General features: G+C 42.7%; 1 protein-coding gene across 2 annotated transcripts in view; it reads left to right on the top strand.

Moving 5' to 3' along the window:
* The first annotated feature begins 784 nt into the window (after positions 1-784).
* igsf21a (immunoglobin superfamily, member 21a) overlaps positions 785-20,960 on the top strand; it is a 168,681-nt gene continuing 148,505 nt past the window's right edge. For both annotated transcript variants that reach the window (XM_061689109.1, XM_061689108.1), the window contains exon 1: positions 785-1,301. In XM_061689109.1, the coding sequence (XP_061545093.1) occupies positions 1,244-1,301 (58 nt within the window). In that variant the 5' untranslated portion in view covers positions 785-1,243. The remainder of the gene's footprint in view (positions 1,302-20,960) is intronic.

The following is a 20,960-nucleotide window of genomic DNA, read 5'->3' as shown; positions in this document are numbered from 1 at the left end:
GGCTCGAGTAAATGGCGGGAGGAGACCGGGACAAAGCATAGAGAATGGCATTTGTTTTACACAAGATGTCTTCAACAGCCACCAAAGACGACAATATCCGATGTTTTTGGCTTCATTCGTGTTTACGTATACCCTATCCTATTTGTATAAATCAATGATATGTAACTTTTGTTGGAAGACACCAGCCATAAAGAAAACAATTTCGGTTTCAAACCATCATGTCATCAACCAATAGTTATGCTCGTTATCACAGCATACGCAGGAAGTTTACTTACCGGTTCTTCAGGTTCGGTTACGTGACGTTTCGTGTATAGCCCATAAAAAAAAAAAAAACAACCCCATAACTTTGCTGAAGGAAAGTTTGCTGACGTCATGCTAACACTGTACACACAATGCAAAACGCCATAGACGGCACGGGCTAACGAATAGCATTCAGCCAAGAAATGAATATAACAGGAGAGTTACAGTACAAAAAAAATACTCAATCCATTTTTACACTAAAGTGAGTAAATACTTTGCACCTTTGTCCGATAGCTAACTACTTTTGAAAAGGCAGAATTATTGTTGTTGAAATGTTGAGTCCGATATTTATTGCGTATACATTTGCATATCTACATTCAAATGTTGAGTTGTTGTTGTTGTTGTTGTTTGTGTGCGCCTGTTGTGTCGATGGACAGAATTAGAGAGGTTCCAATCCGGGCTGGGGATTAAACGCGAACGCAACTGTGTGGAATAAAAGAGAAATGACTTGTGCGTCTGTGTGAAGAGGAGGAGCGGGATGAAGAGGAGGAGGGTTGGGATGAGAGAGATGGAGGCAAGGGGAGAGAAAAGAGAGAGAGAGGGAGAGACAGAGAGAGAGAGAGAGAGAGAGAGAGAGCGGCTCCTCCATCCGAACCTCTCCGTGTGTTGTCTCACTGCTGCGCGGCTCGGCTCGCCTCAGCCGTCTTTTGTTTGACGCTTGCTCGCTGTGGACCACAACCAGCCTGAACAGCCTTCTTCTTTTTTTTTTTTTTAAGCCCCCTTTTTCCATCTTTTTTTACCCCTCGTCTCCATCCCTCGTGCGCCCGTCCTCGCATCCGCCCGCCCGCACTCGGTTGCGCTCGCAATCACGATGACCACGAGTTCGGGGGCACCTGGCAGCCGCGTACCTCTGGAACGGTGGGCACCGCACAGCCGCGTCGTCCCGGGGAGCATGTAAACGCCAGACGAGTTTGGGATTTTAACGTGAAAAAGGGGGGCAACGATGAGCATCTTCTCGCTGTGCTTGCTCCTGTGCGCGGTTCTGCTGGATTTAGCTGCGGGTAAGTGTCAGCACCCCACCCCTCCAACACGCACGCGCACGCTTGCAAAGAGCTCGACTGGGCATGAGTTGGAGTGGTGTTCAGTCCAGGGGAGGGGTTGGAGGTCAACTTTTCCGGACCCAGCCCCTCTGCACAAATCTTGCAGCATCACCATATGCAAAAAAAAAAATAAAAAAATTCAAAAATTAATTTGCATGGTGCTCAACAGCAGTGTGGCGCTATGCACCGCTCTCCCTCATGACACCTTTCACCATCATGCATCCATGTCCACAAATTATGTCCAAAATATCAATGCCTTTGCGTTATGACTCATGGAAATCGATAGAAATCATTTGGGTTGTCTTTTTTTTGTTGTTGTCAATGAGGCTTTTCATGTTAGTTCAACGAACACTTTTAAATCAATCCATTGGACTTGAGTGGTCAAGATAATGTTGTAAATACAAGATAAGGTGTGTTGTATGCGGTGTTTGATTGTATGCTAATCACACTTCGCATTCACTCTCGCCTGCTTCGCCGGTAAACTTTTATTATTGTCAGGACGGCCGCAACAATAACGCTCCTCAATGCTGCGTATTCCGTGACATGATGCAATGGAGTCTTCTGACCTTTGCTATCGCTAAAGCTCAGGTTGTTTAAGTGACAGCGAAAGCACAGTGGGCTCGGACTATAAAAAGGTTTTTGGGGATTTCTTAGCTTTTTCGAGAGCTGATTCCCGTCCAGCTGTAGGAGAGAGATGAAACAAAAGCGGACGGGTTTCAGCTTCTCGGTGGCCATTGTTGTCTTTCCCCGAGGTGTCACTCACAGCACACACATGTTGGCTTTTAATGTCCGTGGCACTGCGTTGCTTTGCGTGGCGCGGCGTCGTGCGGCATGTTGAATTGACCGCTCGGGCACTTGAGGATTTCTGTGTGCCTGTGAAGCATGTCGAAGAGTCACTCTTCCAGAAGCAGGCCGCCTATATGCTCAGTTACATTTTTAATGTTTCACCAGCAGTGATTCTTTTTTTTTTTTTTTTAAACATGTGCTCTATGCATGTGCTCTTCGACTATGAGTGCATAGTGGGCAGTGTTGTCTTTTTTTTTTTTTTTTTTTTTTTTTTTTTTTAATATTTCCCCAAGACACTGAATGTAAAGCAAAGATATCAGGGGTTCTCAAAATGTTTGGATCCAGTGACTCTTCACAGGGGAGAAATTATTACTACCATCTCCCCTAAACGGCAAACAAATGAAAAAAGTTCCCTATTTCTGTGAAAAAAAGTTGTAATTTTACAATGGATACATTTTTGGGGAGAAAAAAGTTGCAATGTTATGAGGTGTTTTTTTTTTCAATGAAAGTAAATTATTTACAAGAGCAAAGATGTATATTGCCAGGTTCAAAAGTCAGAATCATTCGAGGATAGATATATTTTTTTCCCAAGATAATTGTAATATTCTGATATTAAAGTCAAAGTTAAACGAGGGAGGAAATAACATGAATAAGTGAGTTTCAAAATTACAACTCTATTCTTGTAAGCCACGCCTGACTATATATTCTTGAAAAAATGACTTCATTCCTTTAGTATGCCTTTTGTTCTAAAGAACCCGACCCAAAACTCAACTCCAAGACAACCACTTCCTTGCTAAAAAAAAAGCGGAGGGTGGAGGTGATGGAACTAGCCAAGCATGTCCCCAAACCTAAACCCTTTTGAGCATCTGTGGGGAGGGTGGAGCTTCCATCTTAGAGGAGTGGAAGAAGATTCCTGTGGCAACCTGTAAAGTTCTGCTGAACTCCATGCCCAAGAGGGTCGAGGCAGTGTTGGAAAATAATGGTGGCCACACAAAATGTGGACACTTTGGCTCCATCCATCCATCCATCCATCCATCCATTTTCTTTACCGCTAACCCTCACTAGGGTTGCGGGCTGCTGGAGCCTATCCCAGCTATCTTCGGGCGGGAGGCGGTGTACACCCTGAACCGGTCGCCAGCCAATCGCAGGGCACATAGAAACAAACAACCGTTCGCACTCACATTCACACCTACGGGCAATTTAGAGTCCTCAATCAACCTACCCCGCATGTTTTCGGGACGTGGGAGGAAAACCCACGCAGGCACGGGGAGAACATGCAAACTCCACACAGGCGGGGCTGGGATTTGAACCCCAGTCCACAGAACTGTGAGGCAGATGTGCTAACAAGTCGTACACCGTGCCGGCTGCTTTGGTTCCAATGTAGACATTTTCACTTCAGGGTGTACACACTTTTGCTGCCAGCGATTTAGACACTGACTGTGTGTTGAGTTATTATGAGGGGACATTACATTTACACGGTTATACAAGCTGTCGGCTATTTGAGAAGCACTGCTTTCGTGTGTTTCACTGGTGTTGGTAGGGCAGATGTGTATATCTTGTGATATATTTGCCAGACGGGGAGGGCGGGGGCGGGGGCGGGGGCGGGGGGGGGGGGGGGGTGGGTTGTCTTCAGCCTGCTTTTGCCCAATTGACTTTTGCAGCACGAGCATAAGTAGGCGTCATGATGAGGATTGATCTCAGCCCTTCCGCTGTAGGTCAAATGTTCATTAAGAGGAATCAAATCCCATTCAGCAAGCGGTTGACAGATGGAACAAATTAGCTGTGATGGGCTTATTTTCAAATGTCTTTCGACTTGTTCGGTTGCCCGGCGGGATTCTGAGCAAGTTGAAGACACGAGGGCACAAGTTGCAATTAATTACGAGTCTTTGGTGACGAGACACACCAAAACATGTTGGTGCGCCAAAGTTGTGTGTAAGTTACATGTTGTCTTCTGAAGAAGTGACGAAGACATTTGGATCAATGGTGTAATATCTTCATCAAGAAGTGTCCAGTTTCCTCCATTTAACTTTTGTGCTTTTATTGCTCAATATAGAGCTGCAGGGAATGTCTTAAAAAAATAACATAAAATAACGAACTGCTTGGTTTTTGTGCTTTTTTTTTTTTTTATTAATTTTTTTTATTTGGGTGCTAGCCTTGGATTCTAGCCTTAGAAATGAGCTTTAATTAGACCGGATGAATTGCTCATTTGCTTCAGTTTGGAATTCCCTGAACTGACAGCTGATAAATGATTAACTAGATTGAATCGCTCATGAGATGGTAGAATCCCTCTCTGAATGTTCTGAACTCCTGTACTGAGCATAAAGTTATCAGAATAATGCTGTCTTGAGGAATTGTTCCAAATGGTGAATGTACAACCCCAATTCCAATGAAGTTGGGACGTTGTGTTAAACAAATAAAAACAGAATACAATGATTTGCCAATCATGTTCGACCTATATTTAATTGAATACACTACAAAGACAAGATATTTAATGTTCAAACTTATAAACTTGATTGTTTTTAGCAAATAATAATTCACTTTTTATGGCTGCAACACATCACTTTTTCTTATAACAACATTCAATAAACATTTGGGAACTGAGGACACTAATTGTTGAAGCTTTGTAGGTGGAATTCTTTCCCATTCTTGCTTGATGTACAGCTTCATCTTCTCCAGAGTCCGGGGTCTCCGTTGTCGTATTTTACGCTTCTTAATGCGCCACACATTTTCAATGGGAGACAGGTCTGCACTGCAGGCAGGCCAGTCTAGTACCCGCACTCTTTTACTATGAAGTCACGCTGTTGTAAAACGTGCAGAATGTGGTTTGGCATTGTCTTGCTGAAATAAGCAGGGACATCCATGAAAAAGTCGTTGCTTGGATGGCAGCGTATGTTTCTCCAAAACCTGTATGTACCTTTCAGGATTAATTGTGCCTTCAGAGATGTGTAAGTTACCCATGCCATTGGCACTAACACAGCCCCATACCATCACAGATGCTGGCTTTTGAACTTTGAGTCCATAACAGTCCAGATGGTTCTTTTCCTCTTTGGTCTGGAGGACACGACGTCCACAATTTACAAAAACAATTTGAAATGTGGACTCGTCAAACCACAGAACACTTTTCCACTTTGCGTCAGTCCATCTTAGATGAGCTCGGCCCAGAGAAGCCGGCGTCGTTTCTGGGTGTTGTTGATAAATGGCTTTTGCTTTGCATAGTAGAGTTTCAAGTTGCACTTACGGTTCTAGCGCCGAACAGTATTTACTGACATTGGTTTTCTGAAGTGTTCCTGAGCCCATGTGGTGATATCCTTTACACATCGATGTCGCTTTTTGATGCAGTGCCGCCAGAGGGATCGAAGGTCACGTTCATTCAATGTCGGTTTTCGGCCTTGCCGCTTACATGCGGTGATTTCTCCACATTCTCTGAACCTTTTGATGATATTATGGACCGTAGATGATGACATCCCTAAATTCCTTGCAATTGTACGTTGAGGAACATTGTCCTTAAACTGTTCGACTATTTTCTCACGCACTTGTTCACAAAGAGGTGAACCTTGCCCCATCTTTTCTCGTGAATAATGATGCAATTCAGGGAAGCTCCTTTTCTACCCAATCATGGCACCCACCTGTTCCCAATTAGCCTGTTCACCAGTGGGATGTTCCGAACAGGTGTTTGATGAGCATTCCTCAACTTTCTCAGTCTTTTTTGCCACCTATCCCAGCTTTTTTGGAATGTGTTGCAGCTATAAGATTCTAAGTTCATGATTATTTGCTAAAAACAATCAAGTTTATCACTTTGAACATTAAATATCTTGTCTTTGTAGTGTATTCAATGAAATATAGGTTGAACATGATTTGCAAATCATTGTATTCTGTTTTTATTTATGTTTAACACAAGCAGCGTGCTGTAAAAACCGCACTCTCGTTTTGGGAGCAGCTCCCAAACGCTGCTCCCAAAACGAGTCAAGCCTACACTATCTGCTTTCTCGCTGGATGAACTGCTTTTCCCAGAGTTCTATCACCTTTTATCTGTTACTCAAATCGCCCACGTTTGGTACAGAGTGTGGGGAGATTCCAGATGTTATCTCGAGAACATTGACCCTGATCTCAAAAACATTAGGGAAGTGTGTGTGTGTGTGTGTGCCCTGTTCGACACATTTGTTAACTCGTGCAAAGGGTGAAAACTTTTGCTGAAGCGTGATTTAATGTTGCTCAAGCAGTGCTTAAACCAACTGTGAAAGATAAATCTAACAACTTGATGTAGAGTATCAATCGCAAGCATTTGTTGAGAAAAGTCTGAAGCTTGTGGGTCCTCGACTTGATTGTTTTCCATGTTTCACAGCTACGGTACTTCCCAAATTTGACATTGTTATTGAGGATACAAGGTATGGTGGCTTGGGTGATCGCTTTGGCCTTCCAGACTCGTTTCAGCGCAACAAACGATGACCTTGCTTTACCAAATTAAGGCTCTATTAGATGAGGTGTCAAGCTCAGATCCTGAAACTGAACCTCATAAAGGTCTCTGGTGACCAGCCAGGTGCATTGGATCTGGAGACAACTTGACCCGTGCTTGCCATAGCGGTTAGAAGCGGTTTGACTTTAGGAGGCTTTAAGAGTAGAGGCCATGCATTAATGTTAAATTTCATGGAGGATGTGTGTGCTACACACCAAAGTGTGGTTGTGGCCTCACAATACACATTTAATGTAATGGTAGCTCGTACCTGTACATTCATTCATCTGTGAAACTTTCCTGACATGCCTGTAATGACTTAATTCCTAATTGGAACATTAAATGTACAAAGAAAGCATTCAATTTGAAACATCCAAGATTGGGAGAGTGTATCCAAACCCCTGATAAATAAATCATCTGCGGGGGAAAAAAAAAAAAATCTGGCACACATAACCGTTTGCCTTGAAGATGGATAGATGCGAGGAGCCACGCCGGCCGATTTAACGGCCGCTGGATCTCTTTGGGCTGTGATGGGAGCGTCGCACCGTGACTGTCTGCTGCTGACACACTGACAAGATAGCAGCTGACGGAAAGGGCTTGTGGTGGTGATGCTGCTATCTAGCAAACCACCTCCAGGCTTTGCTTCAGTGCTCTTCAGATCAGTTCAACGTGGCGCTTTCGGGTGTAGTGGCCTCGCCCACAGACTTGAGCCAGACTGTAGCATTTACGGCTAAATGCTAAAAAGATTGCAGACTGATGGGCAGAGGAGTTGGCTGGGTATTCTTCTGACAGTGACACACAGAAAAACACTTTATGAATTTAGATTTATATGAGGTAAGGCAACATGTGGATCATTACGCAAGGTTATTTTGCACTCCCTGTTCCATTTGTCTTCAAACCATTGTAGATTTATGATCAGGTCGTGGCTAGATGTTTCGTATAAAAATAGAAATTTACCAGCGCAGGCTGCTACATGATCAGTTGATCTATGTGAGGGCTGTCAAACTCATTTTTATTGCGGGCCTCATTGTTGTTACGATTTCTCTCAGAGGGTCATTATGATTATAAAACCATATAAATGTTTCATTGCCTCCTCATATTATTACATAGACCCAACAAATTGATGGATAACTAGTGTTGAAATCAGAATTCAATGATTATACTTTGTTGAGTTATTGTTCAAGTTACTGTAAAAGACGGGTTTGGTAACCAAAAAGTGCTTGAAATGTTGGTGCAGATTTTAGCAAGAATCATGGAAGTTGCATCTGATTTGCTTTCGACGTGGCGGGCCGGATTTGGCCCCTGGGCCTTGAGTTTGACACCTGTGATGTATGTAGCTGTTTCGATTCGGTGAAGCAGCATCGATGTTTCCTTTTCTTTGGCTTTGATTGTTTTCCTGAACTGAAAGCTCGCATGACATCCTGCCGGCGGTTTGAACTCTGAACATTTGAGCGACTTTCGAGACACATTCTTACCGAAAATGTATGTTGGTATAACCGGAATAAAATAGCATTTTTAACACCAGTAATGCAGTGCCAATACTGTCCGACCTTTTAATGCTGCGTGGCACTCTTAAGTGGTAATAAGAATGATATCCAATGCAAAAGCCTCTAGGGATCAAGTGCAGTTACACAGGAAAAATTGGTACAATATATGTTTTGTCTTCATTTTTGCCAATAACTAATTACCAGACTACTGCAGGGTATTTTTGATCCACATTGCACAATCCAGTTTGAGTGGACTGGGTATCCCGCACATCTCGACGAAGCCCATTAGTCCTTCACTCTATTATGCATTCTACTGCGAGCTCTAATGCGACACTCTCTAACGCTGTGGCTGTGCGGTTTGGAGAAATATATAACATTTAACCTTGTAATAGGCAGCGATTTAATCAGAGAATAAAGGAGTCGGCATGCAGCAACTTAAAAGCACTCCATGGTTGACCCGAATTGACTAAAAAGTAATAGAGCATGGTGCTATACAGAGTTCAATGTAAAGGGAGGGGGGAATCACTTTTCCTGATTCCGGCCTCTCCTTCAAATGAAGGATTGATTGTTGCCTATGCTCACCTTTTCCAACAAACTCTTTCGTGACTAAATGTTATGAAAGCAGCGCATGAAAACTCGAAACAGGTTGGCGACCCAGAAAGCAAGGCTTTTGTTGAGAGGCTGCCGTCAGCTTTGTGCGCTTTCGCTGGCGTGCTAATAGCCTCCAGTGAAAGGCCCAAATCTCCTCAAAAGGTCTGTCTTTGTTGCCTGACGGCATGCGGCCTCGTGCACGAATTGAGGGCATTCGTCGCTTCATAATACGACCGTTGGAGGCTTTTTCTGTAACTTCTTCAAGTGAAGCACACCTGTGCAGAAGAAGAAAAACGTGTGGGCTTGATCTCTAGCGTGTTTGGAAGAGGTGGGCAATGGCTTCACGCCATTGGTTATTCATTAAAATCACTCCCTCGCACAGCAGAAATAAACAGAATCAGAATCAGAATCAGAATCATCTTTATTTGCCAAGTATGTCCAAAACACACAAGGAATTTGTCTCCGGTAGTTGGAGCCGCTCTAGTACAACAGACAGTCTATTTACAGAACACTTTGGGGACATAAAGATATTGACAAAAAACAATTGTGCAAAAAGATGCAGAGTCCTCTCGCACTTAGAGCAGTTCGAATTACTAATATTGCAATAGTCCGGTGCAATGACCATTGTGCAAAGGGCGCTGAGACTTCAAGGAGTGTATGCGGTTTAAAGTGACGATTAGTGCGATCATCTGGGACAATGTTGTTTGTGCAAATGTTACAGATATTCCTCAATCCGTGTGCAAATGGAGCAGATGCTACTCTGGCATGAGTGGCCAGTATATGCAAATAGTGCAGCATGGCGAGACAACTACAGTGAGTGCACGAGTCATACATAATTGGCCCCACAGAAATGTGACAACGAACTCAAGTCAAACAATTGCCAGCTTGTTGTCATGGAATTATAGGTTAGGTGTTTAAGAAGTTGATCGCAAGAGGGAAGAAGCTGTCGGAATGTCTACTAGTTCTAGTTTGCTTTGATCGGTAGCGCCTACCTGAGGGAAGGAGCCGGAAGAGCTGGTGACCGGGGTGCTAGTTAGACTGCAACTTTTTTACCCCAACAAACTATTTAAGAATAAAATTTTACTTTTCCAAGATAGTCATGATATTACGATATCAAAGTCAAGTTGATTAAGAGAAGAAAGTCCCATTTATATCAGGGAATTCAAGAAATACAACCTCCTCTCGTAATATTACACCTTTTCTTATGGAAAAGATGTCTTTGTTTAAAAAAACAAAAAAAAGATCTATATTTTTTTTCATTGGCATTCCAGTCCCATCTACACCATTTACAGGTACATATGCACTTTAAAAAAAAAAAAAAAAAAAAAAAAAGTGCATATGTGCATATTTGTTTCCTTTTTTTTGTGGTGCCCCACGCTACATGGGTCCCCAGTCCCCAGATTGAGAACCACTGCTCTCATTTTGGTGAAGAACACTGCTCTAATTACACGTTTGCTGCTATTTTTTTGTAATTGTTTTTTTTTGGTGGGTGCGCACCGCAAAACACAGCAAGGTTTTTTAAATCGCTTCACAGCAAGCAGCGTGGCGTCCCCGAAACATCTGAGACGGCGATAAGCTACGCGTTAGAAGATAACGCCGCATTAGCATACATGGCAGCTATCTGCCTTTCAGCCAAAACGTGCGAAACCCAATCATCCTGTTGACATTTGAGACACGCCAAAGTGGGAGGTTTGCACTCAGCCAGACGGCGGGAAACAATGAGGATGTTTTCAGCGACGCTCGCGTGGCATTTGCATTCAAACGGATGCGATGCCCTCATGGAGGGCCGCGGGCGGGAGGTCTCCAATATATTGTGTGCTACAACGCAAACGATAGAATGTCACCGTCTTGACAAATCTTTCCTCCCGCATGTAAAAAAAAAAAAAAGGGAGCATCAAGAAAAGAAAAAAAAATGCTTGAATGGCTGAAGCACTTTTTTTTTTTCTCTTTCTCCCAAGTGCACTTCGAATGATCAAATGAGAAATCTTGTGATGATCCGAGACAACTTGCGGCTCAGGGCAAGGGAGTTCAATCAGTGAACTAACTTGGGTTTTCGCCACGCCTTCCAAGTCCTTCATTGGCAGATGTAAGGCTTCCTGGTTGATGTCTTTTCCTTGCGTGGGAGTTTGAAGCAACTCTCATTCCCTGCGCAGCGACGGAACGAGAGTCTGCCCCCTCGCGAGACTTGAAACCGCCTGTGATCTTCAGTCACACAATTTGATCGCTGACTATTTTCCCTTCACGCATACAATAGACGTATAAACTGCATTTTTCTTTTTTCAGAATTGATATTGATATCGACCTCATTAAAAACGGAACAGTCGTGGCCAAGCTTGGCCTAGCTAGCTAATCACCTCGTACGTTCTCCGACAGAAAAACAAGGGTTATCTCTTTTAGCAGTTTTTTTTTTTTTAAACTGGACAGGCTTTATTAGCCTAAAATCAAGTTAAAAAACAAAAGAAGGCAGGAGAACTTATCTGCAGGCGACTGTGGTAAAAGGCAGGCTGACCAGGAAAGTACGAGGCACACTGATGAGCACTGGAGCAGCAGGAAGCAAAACGTGAGAAGAAGGAAATGACTGCAGATGAAATTAATATGGGGACACTACAGAACTTGACAGAAATTTCTAGCAGGGTGGTGAGTTTGAGCCCGGCTTTTCTGGACGAATTGACGAGTGGCAACAGGGATCGGGTGTGCCCTGCTGCACCTCCGTAAACGGTCGGCCACACCTCAACACTCCTGCGAAATTAACAAAACACAAGAAGACAGGAAATTGAGCAAAACTAAAAATCCCCAAATCCAAGAAAAACTAACCGTTTCTCCTCAAAATAGGGGCTTGGTTCTTTCTTCTTCCATATATTTGGAAGGGAGTCCTTTATTTGTGCAAATGCTTGGAATCAAATATGTAACTGGCTAACACCAGCGATGTCCTTTTAGTCTCGGTCACACATCGTGTATCAACACACCGTGTTTGTGTAATTTGTGCGTTCACGGTTTGTCTAAAAAAAAAATATATATGAATTTTTTGTCTTTTGTTGTTTTTTTTCCCCTGATGAATTGCTCTGAAGTCACACGATGGCATCTCGCCTGGACACCTACGCTTGAAACTCCGACCGAATCAGGGTGTTTGGTCAGCGAATCAAACTGTGCTATATTAAGTAGTAAATCAGTGATTAAAATGACCTTCTCTATTTTCGTGAGCGCTTATGCAAGTGCTACATCATTTGACGTTTGAGCTTGCACTTGCAGTTTGTTTTACATGTGTTCAAGCTTTCGCTTGCTTCATGGCTTCATTGCACATTTTGGTTCTCTTGTTTTCATTAAGTGATTACGGACGACACATCCAGCCATTAATTCAGACGTCAACTATTTCAGGGTCAATTGTACACTGTTTGAATTGTATTTATTTCACGGTTGCATTCCCAAAATATCATGCACCTTATTTACTGTACTATTTGATGCAAAGACTTCATATAGACTAGCAACTAAGACACATAATTTAACCTCAACAAATTATATCTGACAACACTTTTGGATTTATTACGTCTTCTTTCCTCCACACTTGAAAATTATTGCTTTCATACAATTTGCGATGTGATCAATATCTGGACAGGAATGCTATTTTATGCTTTAATACACAGTCACCCTGCGCGTGCTCATCTGAATTTGATCTTTAGGTTTGAATGCATGATCCCGCTTCGTTCAAAGGCAGCCAGTCAACGCAGCACGGCAGCGGCTTTGGGAGAGGAGGGGAGGGATGAGGAGGAGGAGGAGGAGGAGGGTTGTTAATCTGCACATTTGACGTCACTGGATAGGCTGAAATTGTGCAGAAGCGAGGATTGTGTGGCTTCTGCATGCATCTGGCAGATTATTCCCACTTTATGCATGCTGACTTCCTCCAAGTCACGGGGGAATTTCTTTATTTTATTTTATTTTTCGCCGTGAGGACAACCTCCCCACATTGAAAATACTACTACTACTAATAATAAAAGCCATCAATGTGTCATCACACAAGCCGGTCCCGCTGATGAGTCAGCGCATGACAGGACCTTCCGGAACGTCTGCCTCCTGCGATAAGATTCATCAGCAAACCTTTGATTCACCTCATGCAAATAGAGAAATAATCTGCACCAACTTGAATTCTTCAGCCATATTACGGCTGCAGATGCCAGTTACTACTTGGCTAATACGGAGGTTGTTTTGCCACATCTTTACACAAAGCAAAGAGGATAGCATTTATTCCTGTTTAGTAAGACACTCAGTGTTCATTCAGAGCTAAAGTGAGGATTGCGGGAAACCTTCTTTACCCGGTTGTCGCGTGCAAGTCGGCCGGCCGCCATCGCCTCGCATGGCCGCACGCGGAAATGGAACTGTTGCGTAAACAGATCTTGTCGGGGGTCACGGCGTGATATCGGCTCCTCTTCTGACCGTAATCTCGAGCGGGAACGCCGGCGCAAAGTTGAACGCTGCTTATAGAAGCCGAGGATGTGCCGAAACTGCGGAAGAGTTCGGCACGAGTCTTTTTCTGCGCTTTTGGCTTGAAGGATGTTGGTCAAAACCAAGAGCAAGCACTTTCCCTAATTTGCAGTCATAAACCAAAAAAACATGTGCTACTTTCTATAACGCTGTAAAATGCAACAAGATGCCGCCAAAGCCCTGGTTAAAAGGAAAGTAGTAATTGGTGTCAAGGAAGTATGTAGACGTGATGCATCTCTCCTGTTCTAAGATCTGTGTGTGCTGGGGAGGAGCCAAATTTAGCCCGGGTTGTTAGTGTAAAGTCACGGTCTTTACAGTATGTGTACGTTTCTGTAAGTAGCCACTTCCTGAGTATTGTCATTGAGGTTCATGCATTATTCACAGAGCGACTCAACCAAAATTTCGGGGGGGGGGGGGGGGGGGAAATGCTCGCTCATGATCTTAACACAATTGAAAACATATTTCGGAATATGCACCAAAATGTAATGTTTTTTTTTTTTTTCTCTTGGCGTTGCCAGCCAGCACGCTACATGAATATCTTGTGCTGTTCATTGTTGTACGCGCATGTATGACAAGCATAGCGGCCCAACATGATCTCCTTTATTGCGCTAAAGGCTTTGGTAGCGCTGTGGAAAGAGCTTTATTTATTGATTGATTGATTTATTTTTTACAGATTATTCGTCTCTATGTGCCATCGCCTTAAATGTACATTAACATAATAACACACACGTACAGCTCTGAGCATGCGTACAATGGCTTTTTTGGTAATTGCATCTCGCCCGCTGTGACTTTTAATGTGAGCAGACTAGCGATCGTCTCCATTTTTCTTCACTTTTATGCGAGTAGCTATTTCTTTCCCTGAGCACAATCTCCGATATGAAATTGCCGTCCCTCGCGTCTGAAACGACTCGCAATTAATTTTACTGCTGCTTGAGAAGCCGTTATATTAAATACAGTATGAGCCGTGTTATCAAGGCAGACGGAGGGGCTGGGACCCGCGGGATGGTTACGGCGACCTGATATTAAGCAATTAATAAACAGTGTGGAAACATTGTGGCCGTAAAGATTCAGTCAGGTGTCGTCGGAATGAGCGCCTCGCTCTTTATGGCTCGTCGCTTTGGACAATTTGATTTGAGAACGCCATCCTTGCGATTGGAATGGCATGGCAATGTAAGATTCCTGCCAGAATTACCAGATTTCTTTCAATGTTTTTTTTTTTAGGTTTAAGGTCACAAGTTGGTTCACATTCAGTACGTTAAGGGAACAAATTGCAAACTGATGCGGGGATTCTGCCTGACAGCGGCTATTTATATAACTTTTGAGGAAATGAACAATGCAACCGTAGCAGTTTGATCAATCTGAATTGTTGTTGTTGATTTGACTCATCTGAAGATTTGACTCATCATCAGTAATAATTCATAGAATATCAGAATCAGAATCAGAATCATCTTTATTTGCCAAGTATGTCAAAAACACACAAGGAATTTGTATCCGGTCGCTGGAGCTGCTCTGGTACGACAACTGTCAGGGAATACTTTTGAGACATAAAAACATAAAAACACAGTCACTGAGCAATAGCAGGTTACCAGTAATGTGGTTATACATTAACAATTGTGCGAAATCATCTAGCAATTAGAGCAGTTTGAAATGACTAATAGAACAATAGTTTTATACTGTCTCATAAAGGTTATTGTTTAAAAATACATCATTTTATTGTTTTTAAAAATTCAATTATTAAGAGACTGACAACAATGAACAAAGACGTAACCAAAACAAAGCAACTAGTGAGACACTGGAGGGTGGCATACAAGAATAGGCACTGTAAATGTGAATTCAGGGGTCATTTGGCGTCACACTTTATGACTCATCACAGTTGACACTTGGCCATTCATTGGAAAAACGCTTGCATCACCTCTCGGAGATTTTTCTGCAATAGTGCGTGGTATAAAGTCATGTTCCGCCTTTGTTGTGCTGATTAAAAGATGGAGATTAGGCTTCGAAATGGCAGATTTCAGCCTCAATTGCCTCCGGTGACACCTTTCACACAAAGTTTGGAAAGCTTCGCGCTTCGGCCGTCGGTGTTGTCGTTGTTGTCTTGTCTCATCCTCGTCCCCCCGTTGTGGATATAAGTGCAAATCCTGTAATCTAGCCTCTCGCGTGTTGATTGTGCTCCGGGGGTGGCCGTGCCGTCGGAGCGCAGAAACCCATTCATCCTGCACGTTATTAGACCTTTTCACGCAGGCCCGATTCAATCCCGTTTGCAATGAATGTGATTAACAGGTGGCGGTAACACTGAAGTCGTATCACAGGGAAAAACAAGTAGGAAGATGGAAAATGATCCATCTATTATCATGAACTGAGATGAAGCCATTTGAATGAAGTCTTGATAAAAAACAAAAAAAAACAAAAGGGTAACAATATTGAGACTGTCGTCTTAATAAAAGTGACAATTCTCCCTCAATCATCTTCAAATTTCGATCAATTATTAAAGCTGGTTGGTGTTGAATGAGATTCCACGCTAGATGTCAGAGGTAAACTCGGTACCTCGTCTCTATTACCTCACTATGAATCACCGATCTTCTATTGGATTATTGTTCTGTGTTACTACAATAAGCTTATTGTTTTATACTGTACACTTTCTGCCAAACGTATTGGAAAAGTGGGGCCAATTCCTCCGTCTTTGAAAACAACAGGTTTGAACGCGTCCATTTCATGTGAGCAGTAAAGAAGTACTGGATCATGTGACTGGAATTGTTAACCGGATATCCGAGCACATAAAGTCTGCGCTCAATTTCAGGTTTGGGTTTTGTCAATGAAGAAACAACTTGATGTGTCACCGACGTGAAAGCCAGAGCGCCCTCTATGGGTGGAAAATTAGCAAATAAAATATACTGTTGACTGAAAACAACCAATCCATTTTCCACATCAATGTACTCAAGTTAGAGTACACTTACTTTTCAATAATACAATACTTCCAATAATATGAATCCCAAAGTCCAACCCCCCCCTCCAAAAAAAAAAAAAAAAAAAAAAAAAAATTAATTCGACAAAAAGTTACTTGAGTAAATCAGGATTTACTGGAAAAATTACTTAAGTACTGAGTAACTTTAGTCATTCCAGATTTGTTTTCTTTTGTAATCATACCATGAAGTCAAATTGACAGAAGTATAAGATAGGAATGTGCAAATTCAGATATTGCCCGACAAGATCACTTTACTAAAAACACAAATTAAATCTTACTATAATAACATCGAGATTCAGGCACAATAAATAGCCTTGATTTAACTTTCTTCGTTTCAACTCGCGAAACAACACAATACGCCCATCAGGCAGAGATTACATAGAAAACGGCTTTTCTCACGTTCTTGTAGGCTGAAATGTTGGCATTTTTAGGCAGACACAGATGACAGCGCATGACATGGCTGCTCTTTTAGGTCGTCTACAAGCTACCGCAATGTCTCGTGTATAATGCGCATCCATGTTTAATACGCACCCCCAAAGTTGACCTCAAAATTCTGGAAAATCCTTCTACCCATGTATAATGCATTTTTACAATGCTTAATTTTGCTTCTACCCATATGATCAAAACAGGAAGTACTATCTGTATTTTGTTAGTTTTTTTCAAATAATTATTCTGAAGTTAAGCACTTTATTTGAACACGTAATACTTTTTTAGATGTACTTGCTCTTATTTTGAAATTCACAGCCCTACTTTTATTTAGTAAATGAGAAAACAGACAGTTTTGCTCATATGTTTGATTACCCAGGCAGAATTTGTAAGATGGGTACAATTCTTTAAAGAAAACATGAAGGGCCAGGCGAAAACAGATTTAGTTTTATTTTAATAGGATTCAAATTAAATTTCAGAAAAGCATTATCATCAAACAAAACATAATCATAAAGAAATTAATGATGGTTGTTGTTCAGTCAAATTTATAAAATCAATATTTCACAAATTCTGCCAGGGTATGTAAATTTAAGAGCACAACTGTACATATATGCAGTCATACGTACCCCTGTCATATTGGAATGAAAGTGTAGACTATACCTTTTTTATAGCCTCTAGGTGGCGCTGCCATATTAGAATGAAAGCGTACACCTTTCTCATAACCTCGAGATGGCGGCATACATTTATAAAAAGGGAGTTTTTTTTAATATTCCCCTGTAGCCATGTATAATACGCACCATTGATATTTGACATTTTTTGGGATGAAAAAAGGCGCATTATACATGAGAACCTACGGTAAACATGGATAGAATGTGCGGCCGCGAGTGGTCTGCTTCTTCTGACTGCCAGTTGCACGCCGTCGTTCCATACTTCATGGAAATTAAGTCACTTTGAAAACGTTGCTTCAGGCTGGCGCCACGGAGACTTTGTGTGCAGTCACGTGACTGCCTGGCTCCTTTTCATTGGTGAAATGGAATCAAACGTCACTTGTGGTAACGTAACTAACCCTAACGTTGTCATGTTGAGCATTTTTTGCTTCTCATACCAATGGAAGAAGTGAAAAAGTCCAAACTGCTTATTATATTTTATTTTGTTGACATTTTGATCAGCCTTCTTTTTATTGCAGTTTCCCGCCACTTTTTATTTTTATTTTTAAAATGTTTTTAAATCAGCCGTCGAGAACTTTTGTTGCCACGATGACTCTTTTCTCTCTCTCACACTCGATACGCTTCGAATTTCCAGCGAGACCACTTCTCATCAGACCTCTCAGAGTCTGGGTGCCTTTCACAGCTGGAAAAAAAAAAATAAAAAATTCAGCAGGAAGTCTCCTCACAGCTCACTGCCGTGTTTACGCTTTCACTTATTCTTTTAAGGCTTCTTCTGCTGCTTCCTATACTTTTTCTTCTTAATGCAAACTTGCACCCAAGAGTGTGTAACTCCTCTTATGTGTATTGATGCAGACAGTATAACTGTAATGCATACGTACATTATCCATATACAGACACTTTCTCTCCATAAGACATATTGCTTTGGTGAAAATATTGCTGGTAGAGTGGCCGATCCTAAATAGTCTTGAATAAAAGTACAATTCACAGTACCTGAGACAGTCGAAACTCTTTGCAACATTTAAAAGAAATATGCTTAGCGTTATTTTCATAGGTATAGACAGGAGAGGGTGTGCCGATTAAATGGCAACTGCTCAAAATGCGTCTTCACTCTTCTGTGGCTTTTTTCAACGTTGTGGTCCCATTACGTCAAATGACTTCCCATCACGATGCATTCGTGTAGCCATCTCTCGCCTGCGCCATGATGATGATAATGATGCACCTGTTTGGCAAAACACGCCTTGCCTGTTAAATTGAAACTGCTTTCATTTCGTCGGTCTTGATGGATGACCCACCGCCCGCGCGGCCGCCGCCGTTTCCTCTTCTGGCCGCCGCCGTTTTCTCGTCTGGCCGCCGCCTCTGAGGCGAGATGAGCGTGTGAGAATGCCCGCATTAGAGCTCGCCACAGCTGAGCGGGCATTAAGCCGACGTTCAGCGGGATAGCGAGCCCGCCGTCGTGTCACGGTAACGCCAAGAGAGAACATGCTGGCCTGGCAATGATGTTTCCCTCAGCAGCCGGTTACCCAAATTGACAAAAACCCCGTGGTCTGCATCGTTATCTGAAATGTACAGTGAACCCCCACCTCACCTATTAGAAGATTTTGGCATATTTTTGTGCTTAGATGTTCCAAGATGGTGCCAAAGCCCTTGAATAGGAACGCAGTAGTTGGTGTCAAGGAAGTATGTTGAAGGGATACATCTTGACCGTTTTAAGATCTTTGGATGTTGGGGAGGAGCTAAGCACTGTTTGATTTAGGAGCTAAGCACTGTCTGATTTAATTCAAGGATGTGCAAGTCATAAGTAAGTCTCAAGTCTTAGAAAGGTTCAAGTCAAGTCACTCACTCTTGCTCATTATATATTCAAACATTAGCCATTTTGCACTCAGAACCTGCGCTTGTGTTAGTTACCTGTACTAACACAGTCACATAATGGACTCCGGATTGTCCTTTACTTTGTGGCGTTTCACGCCAAGTCGAGTTTATCATAAATTTCAGCCGAGCGAGTCTCAAGTCCTAAGACGTAAGTCCGACTCACCTGTGTAAACATCCACTCACGTCACCCACTACGTTCCCAGTTATTGTTTTGCAAGGCGCACGTTTGTCATCCTCCAGAGAGAAACTCGGTACATGACTCCGAGACGCCGCCGATAGCTATCAGCATGCTAATCTCCCAGTTGTCAGCACCGAGGCTTGCGTAATTCCGTTCCACTTTCACCATTCCATCTGAGGCTACACACGAGTTTAATCCTTTTGTCGGAACTGCACTCGTGAGGAAAGACATCAGACGACGGGAGGATTAGAATATACCGAGCTGGGGAAGGAAGACCTGCATTCCTTTTTCTTTGATTGAGGACACAGTCTAAACAGCAAGGCCACAAACCCTCCAGGGAAGCGACATGCTAACGCTATTAACAGTCAAAGCAGCTCGCTTAGCGCAAAAAGCTGTTGCCCACGCACTCTTGACTTCACTCGCTGGTTTGTGCGAAGTGGCACGCGGGGACGTTTCGCACAAACGAAAGCGAGGAAACGGCCATGAAAAGGCGGCCTGCTGTTTCGCCAGGCAACACGTCCGCTTCTCTCTCTGCACAGAGACGAATAGAAATGCAGGTCAGCTTTCTGCTTTTGCCAGGCTCAAAAATAATTTCTAGCGTGAGTGGGCTGATGTCAGAATTACAACGTGTGACCAAAAGCGTGTACTCGCCGGGCGGCTCGGCCCGGCTAAATCCCAGCGCAGATTAAAAATGGGAGAGCTGTCAAGGACTTAGAAAAGGTGCAATAATAAGTGGGTTGAATTATCAAAGAGAGCGGCAAAGCTCGGGACTTCACCTCGCTGCCAGTGAGCATTTTTAATGAATGAACGATTGTGAAGTGCCCTGGGCTCGCTATAGAAATGATGAAGGCTCCTCCATTGGTTCTTGTGTAACAACAACAACAACGACAAAAAAAAAAAAAAGAGCAGGGCAAGTCAATGCTAATAAGCACTGGCGCTGCCCGTGAAAGCCACAAAATGACTTCATTCATCAGGTGGGGAACAGAGTCGGGAGAATTGGAATGAATACAAGAAAATAAAATGCTAGCACTCGAAAGCTACTTATTGTATTGTATTATATTATATATTCAAAAACTTGGAAGTCGTTTTATGTTATTTGTTATATTCCGTGATGGCTTTGGTGATTAGTGATTACATACAGGATAGTAGTGGTCACATGACTACTTTAGTGATTGTAGTTTTGTTCGCATGGCTGTTGTGGTGGTCAGTGATTATTGTAGGATTGCATGACTGACATTAGTGGTAGTCACATGACTGTAGTAGTATTAGTAGTATTTGCATGGCTGTCGTAGTGACTGTGGTATTAGTCGCATGGCTGTAGTTAGTAGTGTTCACATGACCGCAGTCGTGACTGTGGTAGTGGTTGCGTGGCAGTAGTAGAGTAAAGTAGTAGTAGTAGAGTAGTCCGTAGGGACTAGTAAGCGTTGCATGGGAGAGGTGTTGATCAATGATAATTGCAGTTTTGGTCACATGACTGTTGAAGGGACTGTTTTAATGGACAGTGAGTATTATAGTACTGGTCACATAGCTGCCGTAGTGGTCACATGGCTGTAGTAGTTGATTAAGGTCCATAAAGACATGCTTGGATGAGTTTGGTTTGGAAGCGAGCCGTTGTCTCTTTGGATTTGACTTTGTAGTGTTTCTTTCGTCTGTGATCTTATTTTGAATCCACAGTTGGGCGGCTGCTGTTCAGTATTTGCGAGTTCTTTCGTTCTGTAAACTTCAGT

The sequence above is a fragment of the Phycodurus eques genome, chromosome 10 (assembly GCF_024500275.1).
Source record: "Phycodurus eques isolate BA_2022a chromosome 10, UOR_Pequ_1.1, whole genome shotgun sequence".
In the NCBI taxonomy this organism is placed as follows: Eukaryota; Metazoa; Chordata; class Actinopteri; order Syngnathiformes; family Syngnathidae; genus Phycodurus; species Phycodurus eques.
The sequence above is the reverse complement of the archived record's forward strand: the minus strand, read 5'-3'. Positions and strand labels throughout refer to the sequence as shown.